The sequence below is a fragment of the Sapajus apella genome, unplaced genomic scaffold (assembly GCF_009761245.1).
Source record: "Sapajus apella isolate SASKATOON/1434 unplaced genomic scaffold, GSC_monkey_1.0 scaffold42, whole genome shotgun sequence".
NCBI classification, from domain to species: domain Eukaryota; kingdom Metazoa; phylum Chordata; class Mammalia; order Primates; family Cebidae; genus Sapajus; species Sapajus apella.
In genome coordinates, this window is record NW_022436982.1 from 14,795,569 (window position 1) to 14,809,588 (window position 14,020).

The window sequence follows — 14,020 nt, forward strand, 5'->3', positions numbered from 1 at the left end:
TATATATTTAGGATCGTTAGCTCTTCTTGTTGCATTGATCCTTTTACCATTATGTAATGTCCCTCTTTGTCTCTTATGATCTTTGTTGCTTTAAAGTCTAATTTATCAGAGATGAGAATTGCAACTCCTGCTTTTTTTTGCTCTCCATTTGCTTGGTAAATCTTCCTCCATCCCTTTATTTTGAGCCTTTGTGTATCCTTGCATGTGAGATGGGTTTCCTGGATACAGCACACCGATGGGTTTTGTCTTTTTATCCAATTTGCCAGTCTGTGTCTTTTAATTGGGGCATTTAGTCCATTTACATTTAGGGTTAATATTGTTATGTGTGAATTTGATACTGCCATTTTGGTGCTAGCTGGCTGTTTTGCCCTTTAGTTGAGCTGGTACTTGTTGTTCCTTTATATGTGTAGAGCCTCTTTCAGGAGCTCTTGTAGAGCTGGCCTGGTGGTGACGAAGTCTCTGAGTACTTGCATGTTCCCAAAGGATTTTATTTTTCCTTCACTTATGAAGCTTAGTTTGGCTGGATAGGAGATTCTGGGTTGAAAGTTCTTTTCTTTAAGGATGTTGAATATTGGCCCCCATTCTCTTCTGGCTTGTAGGGTTTCTGCTGAGAGATCTGCTGTGAGTCTGATGGGCTTCCCTTTATGGGTAACCCGACCTTTCTCTCTGGCTGCCCTTAGTATTTTCTCTTTCATTTTGACCCTCGTGAATCTGACGATTATGTGCCTTGGGGTTGCTCTTCTTGACGAATATCTTTGTGGTGTTCTCTGTATTTCCTGGACTTGAATGTTTGCCTGCCTTGCTAGGTTGGGGAAGTTTTCCTGGATAATATCCTGAAGAGTATTTTCCAGCTTGGATTCATTCTCTTTGTCGCATTTGGGTACGCCTATCAAACGTAGATCAGGTCTTTTCACATAGTCCCACATTTCTTGGAGACTTTGTTCATTCCTTTTTACCCTTTTTTCTCCAGTCTTGCCTTCCCGTTTTATTTCATTGAGTTGATCTTCGACCTCTGATATCCTTTCTTCTGCTTGGTCAATTCGGCTGTTGATACTTGTGCATGCTTCACGAAGTTCTCGTGTTGCGTTTTTCAGCTCCATCAATTCACTTATATTCCTTTCTATTTTGTCCATTCTTGTTAGCATTTCGTCAAATCTTTTTTCAAGGTTCTTAGTTTCTTGGCATTTGGCTAGAACATGTTCTTTAAGTTCACAGAAGTTTCTTACTACCCACCTTCTGAAGTCTGATTCTGTCATTTCATCACACTCGTTCTCCCTCCAACTTTGTTCCCTTGCTGGTGAGGAGTTGTGATCCCTTTTAGGAGGAGAGGTGTTCTGGTTTCGGGTGTTTTCATCCTTTTTTCGCTGGTTTCTTCCCATCTTTAAGGATTTATCCACCTGTCTACTTTGTGGTTGTTGGCGTTCAGATTGGGTCTCAAATCTTTCAGATTGACGGTCTGTTTGTTGATGATGAGGTTATTTGTTTCTTGGTTTTCCTTCTGACAGTCTGGCCCCTCTGCTGTAAGTCTGCTGAGGTTCACTCCAGGCCCTGCTTGCCTGGGGTTCACCTGCAGCAGCTGCTGAACAGCAAGGGTTGTTACCAGTTTTCTTCTTCTGCTATCTTTGTCCCAGAAGGATACCCGCCTAGTGTCAATCTGATCTCTCTTTTATGAGGTGTCTTTTTGGATATATAGGGGTCAGGGAGCTTCTTAAGGAGACGGTCTCTTCTTTATAGGAGCTCAAACGGTGAGCTGCGAGCTCTGTTGTTCATTCAGAGCTGCTGGGCAGGTACTTTTAGGTCTGCTGTAGCAGTACTCATACACTGCTTTTTGTTCCCAGGTGCTCTGTCCCAGGGATTTAGGGCTTTATTTATGAGTTCCCGTTATGCTGCCGCCTTCTTTTTTTTTTTCTCCTTCAGACCTGCCCAGCCCAGCAAGGAGGCAGCCTAGTCACTGTCGGCCTATAGCAGCTTTGCTGAGCTGCTGTGGGCTCCGCCCCGCTGCCGAGTGAACTTCCCTGCAGTCCTGTTTATATGGGTGTAGTTAGAACTGCTTTGGCGATGGTGGCCCGCCTCTGTTGGGGCGGAGTCTCTGCTGTGGTGGGTTGCCTTGGCAACAGCGGGCTGCCTCGGTAATGGCGGACGCCCCTCCCCCACAGAGCTGGACCGTCCCGGGTTCAGCTGCGCTTGCTGTGAAACTCTCAATCCAGAGTTTCTGGTTGCTGTTCTTTTGTGGGGGTGGGACCAGCCGAGCCTGATCGCCTGGCTCCCTGCCTCAGAGCCTTTTTTAAGTTGGTGTTCCAGTCGCCTGTTGAAGAGGTGCCGGGGTCTGTTTGTTTTCCCCTGCGGCCACTCACTGCGCTGGCTTAAACAGCGGCACTGAGGTTTGTGGCGCTTTTTTTTGTTTTTTTTTCCCCTGGAATCTACTGTCCTGATTCTCTGCTCAGTCCCCTTTTTGAGCCGGCGTACGGGTGACTTCCCGTGGCTCCAATTGCCAGCCTAAAGGGCCCCCCTACCAGTGTATTTTGTACGGAGAACCGCGGCTCCAGGGCGCTGACAAAGCAGCCGCTCGGGGCAAAGCAGCAGTGCCGGCCGGCACAGCCGCGCTGGCCGAAACAGCCGCGCTGGCGACCGTGGAGCACCTCTGCCCGGGAATTCCCTAGTCTGTGGGCAATAAAAACGCGGCGTCCACTCACCCTCTGCGCTTTCACTGGGAGCTGCAATCCTGAGCTGTTCCTAAACGGCCATCTTGGATCCAGATCTCATAAATAATTTCTTTGGAGAATCCCCAGCAAATTACTTAACACTGAACACATGCACACGCACCCCACCCCACCCCACCAGTACTGTTGCTTTCGTTTCCTTCACTGCCAGTTTCCTCTATCCCACCCTTTGTCCATACAGCTACATCTCAAGCCGCCTTTTTCAAACTACAGAAGAGTGCATATTCCACAGCTCAAACTGAATCATGGCTGGCAGAGTTTGGATCTCTGCCCCCACCGAGTCTCATGTTGAACTGCAATCCCCAGTTTTGGAGGTGGGGCTTGGTGAGAGGTCATTGGATAATGGGGGTGGTTTCTAATGGTTTAGCACCCCTTACCCCCTTAGTACAGTATAGTGAGTGAGTTCTCCTGAGATCTGGTTGTTTAAAGGCATATGGCACCTCCCCACCTCCCAAATTGCTTTCTCTGTCCTGCTCCTGCCATGTAAGATGCCTTCCCCACTTTGCCTTCCGCCATGAGTAAAACTCCCTGAGGCCTCCCCAGAAACAGATGCTACCATGCTTCCTGTATAGCCTGCAGAACCATGAGCCAATTCAGCTTCTTTTCTTTATAAATTACCCAGTCTCAGGCATTTGTTTATAGCAGTGCAAGAGCTGACTAACACAATGGCTGACTTCCCTAGTGACAAAGTTAAAATTGAGAAAACCCTGTTTTCTTCCTCACTTTCCTTAAACTTCTGGTACCTGTTAACTGCTTGCCTACTTAAACAGAGTTAATAAATGAATACCAGTCAAGTCTCAACTGGACTGCTCAAACTAGGCGTGCATAGATGGACAGGGCTTTTATTCTTGGAACATGTGCATTTGAGGTTGGATATCATAGTTTTCCTCTGAAATTCCAATTTTAAAACAAATCAGTATGTAGCTAAAGGAAACATATTTATGTTTATATTAATTGTAGGTGCCATTTTGCAATGCATGTCTTCTGAGGTTTTTTTTTTGAATAATACTTTCTTAGTTTGTTTGTGCTGCTATAACAACTTACTTGGGACTAATTTGTAAATAATAGAAATTTCTCACAGTTCTGGAGGCTGAGAAGTTCAGGATCAAGGAGCTGATAGGTTTGGTGTCTGGTGACGGTCTGCTCTCTGCTTCCAAGATGGTGCCTTGTTGCTGTGTCCTCATGTGGTGAAAGGCAGAGGAAAAAAGGGGCTGGGCTTAGCTCCCTCCAGCCATTGTACAGCAGTGCCAATCCATTCATGGAAGTGGAGGCCTCGTGAGGTAATCATTTCCCAAAAGGCCTTACCTCTCAGTACCACCACATTGGGGATTAAATTTCAACACATGGATTTTTGGGCACATTCAGACTATAACAAATACTTGTATTCTATTACTTGAAGTGGTTTAGTTGTTCTATCACTCACCTGTAATAAAATGGCTGCCCAAGCTGTGCCTTGAATGCCCAGCATCTGTATTCCCGGCATCTAACACAGGGAATGACACAAAGAAGTGTGTCAAGTGAGGGAATAGATGGATGAATGGTTCTGAACCATTGTTTACAAGGGCTCCAAGTGACGGAGTTTGGCACATCTACACAAATCCCCACCCAGCCTATTAACCTGTGGGTCCTGGTCAGGAGCAGGAGTGAGGATTGAGAAGGCCCATGCCATTTACCAGGCGGTCAGGTCAGTCCTGAATAACCCCATGCATTTGTGAGGGGCCACACCCTTGTCTCTTGGTGTATTACCCCTTGGGTGACTTGTCTGTGTCTTGTGAAAATTTGCCACTTTTTTAAGTCTTTTCCATAGCAACCTTCATGTTTTATGACCATACATTGATTTTCTTTCTCCACCACCCCAAAAGAAACCAAAGACCAAGATCATTAAATATGTGTATTTCAATGGGTGCTATCTATATTTTGTCTGTATGCTCCGCTTACATTGGTTCCACAGAAAAAATATGCAATCTTTTTTTCCCCTTTTTACTCGTATGGCCAGCACCTTTACTGGGGTCCAGAAAACCACCAATAAAATATGCTCTAGCAGCATTTGGTTGTAATTTGTGACATTTTCAAAACACTGTGCAATTGGAAAGATTGAGAGTGTAATTACTTGATGCTCAGCTTTAGGTTTAGCTGTTTTTTTTAAAGGCACATTATTGAATGGAATCCTTTTTAAAGAAGTGCTTGCCAATTACCCACATGACACTCTGGCCCTGAAGGGCTTTACTGGCGTGTGAATAGTTTGTCATGTGAAATTCTGAGGTTTTTCAGGGTCCTGTGGAGGTTTTTGGTAATAAATGCTGGGTGGAGAAAGCCGGGAGGCTTGGATAATAATGTGGTTTCAACTATATTGTTGGGTATCAGAAATCATATGAGGCAACTTTGAGCTTAGGAACCTGTTTTCTTAACACTTCATCCATCACAGAAGACAGCCAGAAAAGCCCTGTCCTCGCCACCCCAAAGTACCTTGAGGCAGTATGTAGGCATCTACAGGTAGATGCCCCTATTCAGAAGGCCTAAAGTCTGGGGGCGGGGGCGGGGGCAGGGGTGGGGAGGAAACATGTGGTTCATATTCAGCAAGATGGTTCCCTCTAAGGCCCCCTAATGCTTTCAAGATGCTGATAGAGCCATTAATGGCTCTTGGAGAAAGATTAGATTTTCAATTAAAATGAAGCCAATTTTGGATAATAGTTGGTAGTATTATCAGCCTAAAATAAACTTAAGAGTGTGCCAGGGGATGGAGAGGATATCAGGACTTCTGGAGTGGAGGAATAAGGAGCTTGGTAAATCCTCTTCCCAAAATACAATGACAAAACTGGACAAAACAGTGAAAAGCAACCATTTCTAGACTCTGGAAATCAACCACTGGTATGCAAAAAATTGAGAAGCATTTATTGAGGAGAAACTATGGTACCTTGGTTATGAACACTAGAAGTCTGCGGTGTTTTATTCTGGGGCTGCCTCCATCACCCCATCCCCACCCCCACTGTTCCATCTGTGTGGGGCTCTGCCTGAGCAGGCTGGGCTGTGTAAACAAGCAGCTCTGCTGTCAGTGGGGCCTGACTTGATTGGGAATAGAGTGCATACCCAGGGGTTTCAATAAAAACAATAGTGATCTCAATGGCAAGAAATCAGGGAAGACTACTTCTGAGTTAGTCTGAGGCTGTAGTGATGGTCGTGGCAAGCAACAGTCCAGCAAACCAGCTAGAAATTTAAGCAGGGAAATCCAGAGAATGAGACAGACACAGTGGGTCTTGATAAGCTCATAGGTATTCCTGGTGGTCTGGAAGGCTGTGTACGTGGGCAAGGCTGTGTGCATGCTCAAGGGCAATCAGAGAGGAGCCCATGTATCAACTCAGCATCCCTGGGTGAGTGTTAGGCCTCATGCTTGTGTAGGGGAGACATGAGAAAGCCCAGTAGGAAGTAAAAGCCAATTCAGACTTATAAACTGCCTGATCTTTATATGTGTTTTTCCTAACCCACACACAGATCCGTTGGCAAAGTGTGAATGCCTTACTGGCTTAATGTGCTTCAGTTTAACTTCTGACCAATCACTGACTGACCACTAAACTATGCTGACACAGAGTGACCCTTAGGACGCCAGGCATGGTGGCTCATGCCTGTAATCCCAGCACTTTGAGAGGCCACGGTGAGTGGATCATGATGTCAGGAGTTTGCGACCAGCCTGGCCAATATGGTGAAACCTGTCTCTACTTAAAACAAAAAAAACCCAGGTGTGGTGGCTGACATCTGTAATCCCAGCTACTTGGGAGGCTGAGGCAGGAGAATTGCTTGCACCTCGGAAGGTGGAGGTTGCACTCCAGCCTGGTCAACAAGAGTGAAACTCCACCTCAAAAAAAAAAAAAATTAAAAACTAATTAAAAAGAAAAAATGAACCAAAATATTGGTGGCCATACACTGCAGGGAGGATAAGACTCTATGGAATTAGTGCAGGTAAGCCACTAAACACAAGCAAAGCCAACTCCCAATAGGGATCAGAATCCAGAGTTGCTGCAACATATTATCTAAAGTGTTCCATTTTACATAAAAAACTGTAAGATGCAGAAAAGGGAAGTATGACCCATGCATGGGGGGATGAAGCAGTCAACAGAAAGTGTCTCTGTAGGAGCCCAGATGTAAGACCAGACCTAGCAGACAGATATTTCAACGTAGCTATTATAAATATGTTCAAAGAATAACAGGAATGCATATTTAAAGAAATAAAAGTATGACAACAATTGCTCATCTAATAGAGAATATCAGTAACAAGAAATAATAACAAAGAACCAAATGAAAACTCTGGAGTTGGAAAGGCAATAACTAAAATAAAAAATTCATCAGAGGGGCTCAACAGCAGATTGGAGCTGGCTTAAGAATCAGCAAAAATGTATAAGTTCAATAGAGACACCCAATCTGAAGAACAGAAAAAAATTAAGAGAAAGGTCCAAACTCAGACCTTTAGATACCATAAAGTATACTAACATACTCATAATCATGGCCCCAAAAGTAGAGGAAAGGGGCAGAAAAATGATAGATTGCTGAAAGTTTCCACATTTTATGAAAAATGTTTATTTATACATCCAAGAGCACAATCCAGATAGGGCAAGTACAAGAGATCCTCATCTATTCATAACATAGTCAAATTGTTGAAAGCCAAAAACAAAGATTTGGAAGGAGGCATAAGAGAACTCATCACATACAGGAAAATGACATTATTAATGGCTGAGTTCTCTTCAGAAACAATGGAGGACTAAAGGCAGTTGGTTGCATATTCACAGGACTGAAAGAAAAAAAAATCTATCCTCTAAGAATTTCATATCTAATGGTGATTCAAAAATGAAGGCAAAGGACATTCCCAGGTAAAGATGGAGAGAAGTTGCAGCTCCCTGGCTTGCAAGAAATACTAAAGGAAGTCCTTCAGGCTAAAAGGAAATGATACCAGAGGGCAGCACAAATCTACACAAAGTAGTAAAGCATACTGGTAACTGTAATTAGGTAAATATATATTTTTCTTCTTAAATCATTAAAAAGATAAATTTTTCTTTTAATTCATTTAAAAGACAATTACAGAATCAATTATAAAACTATAGGGTTTATTTTGGGAATTCAAAGGTGGTATAACATCAGAAAATGAATTAATACATCCCATTAATAAAGTAGAAAAAAAGCCACTTGGTTTATAGAAAGCATTTGACAAAATTCAACACTCGTAAAAGCTCTCAACAAGCTTAGGGCTAGAAGGAAACTTCCTCAGCTTGATAAAGGGTGTCCACAAAAAAATCTGTACTTATAAAACATCATACTTAATGTGAAAAACTAAATGGCTTCCCCCTAAGATTGAGAACAAGGCTAGGATGTCAGTTTTCACCACTTCCACTCAATATTGTACTGGAGGTTCTAGCTAGTGCAATAATGCAAAAAAGGCAACCAGACAAATAAATGTATCTAGACTCGAAAGAAAAACACAAAGCTGTCTTTATTTTCAGACAACATAATCCTGTATACAGATGATATCAAGGAATCCACAAAAATTACCAGAACTAATGAGTTCAGCAAGACATCAATACTGAACAATATATAAAAATTGTTTCTATATTCTAGCATGGACAATCAAAATGGAATCAAGAAAAGTGTTCTCTCCCCAATACCCTCAAAATTAATAAAATACTAGGAATGAAGTTTTAAAAAACAAGTACAAGTCTGATACGCTGAAAGCTACCAAATGTTGCTGGGAGAAATGAAAATCTAAACAAAAATGGTGGACATTCTATGTTCATGGATTGGAAGATTCAATACTATTAAGGTAGAGTTGTCTCAGATTGATCTGTAGCTTCAATGCAATTCCTATCAAAATCTCAACAGACTCTTTTTCCTTTCTAGAACTTGGCAAAGTAATTTTAGGTTTTATATGTGAAATTCAAACAAACTGGAATAGCTAAAAGTATTTTTGAAAAATAAGAACCAGGTTGAAGAACTTATACTTCCTGATTTCAAAACTTTAAAGCTACACGAATTGAGACAGTTGTACTGACACAAAGACAAGTACAATGACCAATGCAACTAAGTTGAGAGTACAGAAATGAGCCTTTACGTCTGTTGTCATTGACTTTTCACAAATGTGCCTAGGTACTTCAGGGTGGGAGCAGAGAGTGTTTTTGATAAGTCGTACTGGGACAGTTGGATATCCACATGCAAAAAGAAGAAGTTACCTCATCCAAACTCAAAAATAAAGGGTCAGAAACCGAAATGTAATGGCTAAAGCTTTAAAAGTTTCAAATAAAACAGAGAAAAATCCGTGATATCTTGGGACAGGCAAAGATTTTAGATAGGGCATCAAAAGCATGACTTATTAAAGAAAATATAAATGGGACTGTATTGAAATTTGAAACTTTTGGGCACTCTGAAAGACACCATTAAGAAAATGAAAAGAGGTCTCAGGTGGGTGTTTTGTTAAAATAAGAAAATGAAAAGAGAAGTGATACACTTGGAAAAAATGTAAATCACATACCTGGTATAAGATTTATATTTAGAACATGTAAAGAATTCCATAACTCAAGAAGACAGTCTAATTTAAAATGGGCAGAACATCTGAATAGATGCCTTACCAATGAAGTTACATGAAGAGCTAATAAGCACTACCCGTGCAAAGATATTCCACATCATTAGTGATTAGAGAAATGTAAATGACACTGCCAGATACTACTACTTGTTGGAATGTCTATAATAATTTAAAAACATAGATGATAACAAGTATTGAGGACATGGAGAAATGAGAGTGTTCTACATTGCTGGTGGGATGTAAAATGACACATCTACTTCTCCACTTTCAAAACATTTGGCAGTTTTTTTTTTTAAAAAAGCTAAAGATAGAGTTTTCCATAGAACCTAGCAATTTTACTTCTTAGTATCTACCCAAGAGAAATGAAAATATATGTTCACACACAGACTTCTTCACAAATGCTCATAGCAGAATTTTTTTGTAATAACCAAAGTGTAGAAACAACTCAAAATGTCCATCAATTGGTGAATGTATCCACAAAATTTGGTATCATATAATGTAATATTATTCAACAATAAAAAGGTGTGAACTACTAATATAAGCTACAATGTGGATGAACCTCAATTACATTACAGTAAGTGAAATAAGCCAGATGCAAAATGCTACATATTAGATAATTTATATGAAATGTTCAGAAAATGCAGTTACAGAGACCAAGAGCAAATGGTTGCCTGGGGCTGGAGATAGGAGTCAGGACTGACTACAAATGAAGATAATTGATTTTTTTGGCATGATGTAAATACTCTATAACTGGATTTTGGTGATGGGTATACAACTATAAAAGTCACTGAATTTGTGTATCTAAGATTGTACATTGTGTTATGCAAATTAGACTTTGATAAAGCTGTTATAAATTGTGCCTGGGGATGTCACTAGTGTTGGTGCATACACGCAAGGCTCCTGGGAAGCTGCTTTTTTCCTAACCTTTTGTAAAGCAGTAAGCAAGAGAATTTCCTATAGATTTGGAGGGCTCACCAGGACTACTCTAAACCTGGTAATTTATGGGCCCAATAGGGCAACACAGGTCTTGGATGTCAGTCGAGTATTATGAAAGAATGCCAGCAGTGCCAAGGAGATTGAATCACATGGTTTGTGGTCCCATTTTTCTCCCCTGGACTTTCAGTCTTGCTGCTGCCCTGAGGGCCTGAGTGGTAAAGTCAGTTTGAAAGGCTTGCAGTGCTGCCTGAAGACAGTATCTGCTCCTCAGGATGTATGGAGGCCATCTCTAGCGCAGATTTCTTTTGGGTCCAGACCTCCCTTTATGTTGGACATTTCAGCCCCACAGCAGAGGTTTCTCTTGAGATGAACATCTCCTAGAATGGCCAATTCATTCTTTTCTTCAAACATTCTGAAGTTCTTTCTTTCTGCAAATCTTACCTGATTTTTTTTTTTTTTAACTTTTACTCCATCTGGAAATATAATGCCTCTAAGTGTGATAGGAGCTATCAGAAAAACATGGCTTTGGAGTCAATAATTTAAATTCCAAATCAGCTCACTAGCCATGTGACTTTTGGGCAAGGTTCTTAGCTCCTCTGAGCCTTGTTTTTAGAAATCTGTAGACTGGAGATAATCATACCCATCACAAAGTGTTACTATGAAGATGAAACAAGATCATTTTATGGAAAGGCTTGAGCACAATTGACTGACATGCACTTGGTATTCCTTAATTGTTAGAACCAGAGAGTAGAGGGGGTTAGATCATGGGCTCTGGGTCTGAATTTGCATTCATGCTTTTCCACCTCTAGCCAAGTGACCTGGGACAAATACCCTAATTTTCTGTGTATCTATTTCTACATCTATAAAACCGGCATTGATAGTATCCACCTTATTAGGATGGTCTGAAGATTAAATGAGTTAATACGTAAAGCACTTAGAACATTGCCTTAGTTATGTAGTAAGTTTTATACAAGTGGAAGCTGCTGTTCTCTCACCAGCCAATACAATGCCCTATTCCCAGCATCCTATTTGATTTATGTGGATTAGACATGAGGATTACAGGGACGTAATGGCTGTCGCCCCACAGTTGACCAGGTAGGCCTGGCTCATCAGCTGGTGGCCTGCCAGTGGTGGGTTGTGAATTGCCTCTCTCGCTACATCACATGCATCTTCTCACTCCTTCCATGCTGATTGAGAGAAAGTACCTTCCCCGCAGGAGAAAGTAAGTGTTCCAGGGTCAGAGTAAGATAGTGGTTGAACTTTATTATATTCCCTGGATCCTCCCACGACCGTGGACCCGCTAAGATCCCTGCATGCAGCATTGTGGGGTGTGATGAGAACTGTAAATTTGTCTCTTCTGCCTGCAAGTACCATAAAGTTGACACATCAGGTGTTTGCAGTGGTAGCGGGGATGTGCTCTGTTCTTCCTTTGTCTTAAAGAACGCTTCATTGGAGACTGGCTTATGACCTTGGGGCTTTGTAGGATATATGTGAGTTGATTGACTTGATTTAATTTTAATCATCTCTTCTGCTTTAATTTCAGCTGATTATTTGCCTTGGAACCAACCAAGACGGGAGCCACTTCGCCTGGAGCACAAATACCGGCCGGCATCAGTCAGGTTTGATTATAGGACCACACACCAGGACGATTACCCCATAAAGGGCCTTGTGAAGACCATGAGCTGTAAACCTCTGGCCATGCCAAAGGTCTGTAACATCCCATTAGAGGATCTGACTAACTACAAGATGAGCTACGTGGCCCACCCCATGGAGAAGCGCTTTGTGCACGAAGCAGAGAAGTTCAGGCCCTGTGAAATCCCCTTTGAGAGCCTCACCACTCACAAACAATCCTTCCGGGGCCTGACGGGGGAGCCTGCCAAGAGCTTGAAACCTCTAGCCAGGCCCCCTGGGCTAGACGTGCCTTTCTCTAACACCACTGAGTTTCGAGATAAGTACCAAGCTTGGCCAACGCCCCAGATGTTCTCCAAGGCTCCCATCCCCTACGTCCCTCCCGAAGAGAGGATGGATCTTCTGACAACAGCGCAGGCCCATTACACATACCCTAATGGTGCCCCAGCTCGGTCCTGCCGACCTGCACTTCAGATTAAGAAGAGCGGTCGCTTTGAAGGCTCTACCACCACCAAGGATGACTACAAGCAGTGGTCCAGCATGCGCGCAGAGCCAGTCAAGCCCATTCCCCAGCTGAACTTTCCCACCGAGCCCTTGGACTGCCTGACCACCACTCAGGCGCACTATGTGCCCCACCCGCCAATCAATACCAAAAGCTGTAAGCCTCACTGGTCTGGCCCTCGGGGAAATGTCCCTGTGGAGGCCCAGACCACCTACACCATCAGCTTTACTCCCAAGGAAATGGTCAGGTGCCTAGCTTCATACCCTGAGCCTCCTGGCTACACCTTTAAGGAAGTGGATGCTTCGGGGCACAGGATATACAAGCAGATTTCCCAGGCAGGCTCTCAGCAGAGCAGCCGTCTTTCTGTGGATGATTCAGAAAACTCCAATCAGAGGAAGTTGGAAGTGTCAGCCTGATTTTGAAAAATTATTATTTAGAAATTACGCAATACTTTTAAAAGCAGACAATTGAGAATTATTTGTTGGACAAAAAAAGAATTCCCTAAAATGGAAAAAAAAAAAAATCTTCATCACCACTTCCAGAACACTTGAATAAAACGAGAATCACTTGACTCAAGGAAAATGACATTTAATCACTGGCTAATTAACTCCCCTTAACCCCTCCTTTACTGCATCCCCATCCCCTTTTAGGTCCTTTACTGTGTGCTTATGGAATCAAAGCTGGTCTCTGAGGTTTTCTCTGATCCAGATGTATTTTTATTAATTTAATCATTGTATGAAATGACATAATGATTAACCCTTGCCAAGTATGACGTGCCAAAGAATAAATTTTATTTTGGGGGGAGTGAATGTGTGGCTCTGTGTGTTTATAATCATGTGCTGTCTGTGCAGAGAGTAGTCTGTATTGCTTAGGACCTTTGGGAAATTTTATCCTGACATCCCCATTGTGTTTCAGTACTGGTGGAGGTGCCTTGGGCCTGGTCTGGTGTCTTGTTCTGGGCTCTCTGAGTGCAGGGCTGCTTCACAAAGCATCTTTCTACCTCTTTACTGCATGACATACCAGCAAGAATAGTGCTATTCAATGGGGTGTGGGTCTCTTTAGTCACAGGTGATGGAGGGAAAGAAAAAGGGAGGCAGAGATGCATGAACCTACCAGACCTCTCCCCAACTCCAAGCCTGTACAGGCTATGATTCTGGGGAGGGGGGGGGAGAAAAGGCACCCTTGGCAACCAGGCAGTCCAGTCCACACCTGGTCCTTGAGCTATGAGCAAAAGCTGTGGGCTCTTCTAAATGCTCAGAGCCTGGAATAAACTGCCCCAGGCTGGCTTAGTTTCTGGGGAGCCTGGATATACTTGTCTTAAAATGACAGCTGTGACCAGACCTGTGACAATAGTGGTGAGCCAGGTTCTGCCCTGGAGTTTCTCTTTCCGGCCTGAGGTTTTACCACATTTGTTTCTAAGGCCAAGTAATTTGAAGTTTTTTTTTAATTAAGCAAAATCGAGGAGGGACTTTGTTAAAGAGGGTCCCATATAGTCAATTAACTTGATTTCTTTTTTTTTTTTTTTTTTAATTGGGCAGAATTGAGGAAAGACTGTGCCATTTAGATGAACTCATGGGTGTGGATGAGCCTCACAGAGGGATGCAGACTGAAGTCTGGGACACTCACCTCTCTCGAGTTCATAGAATCCTAAAATATACTCCATGGTCTCAGGAA

General features: G+C 42.6%; 1 protein-coding gene across 1 annotated transcript in view; it reads left to right on the forward strand.

Moving 5' to 3' along the window:
- SAXO1 (stabilizer of axonemal microtubules 1) overlaps positions 1–13,150 on the forward strand; it is a 30,174-nt gene extending 17,024 nt beyond the window's left edge. Inside the window, exon 3 of the mRNA XM_032300110.1 lies at positions 11,759–13,150. Within this exon, the coding sequence (XP_032156001.1) occupies positions 11,759–12,762 (1,004 nt within the window). The 3' untranslated portion in view covers positions 12,763–13,150. The remainder of the gene's footprint in view (positions 1–11,758) is intronic.
- The last annotated feature ends 870 nt before the right edge of the window (positions 13,151–14,020 follow it).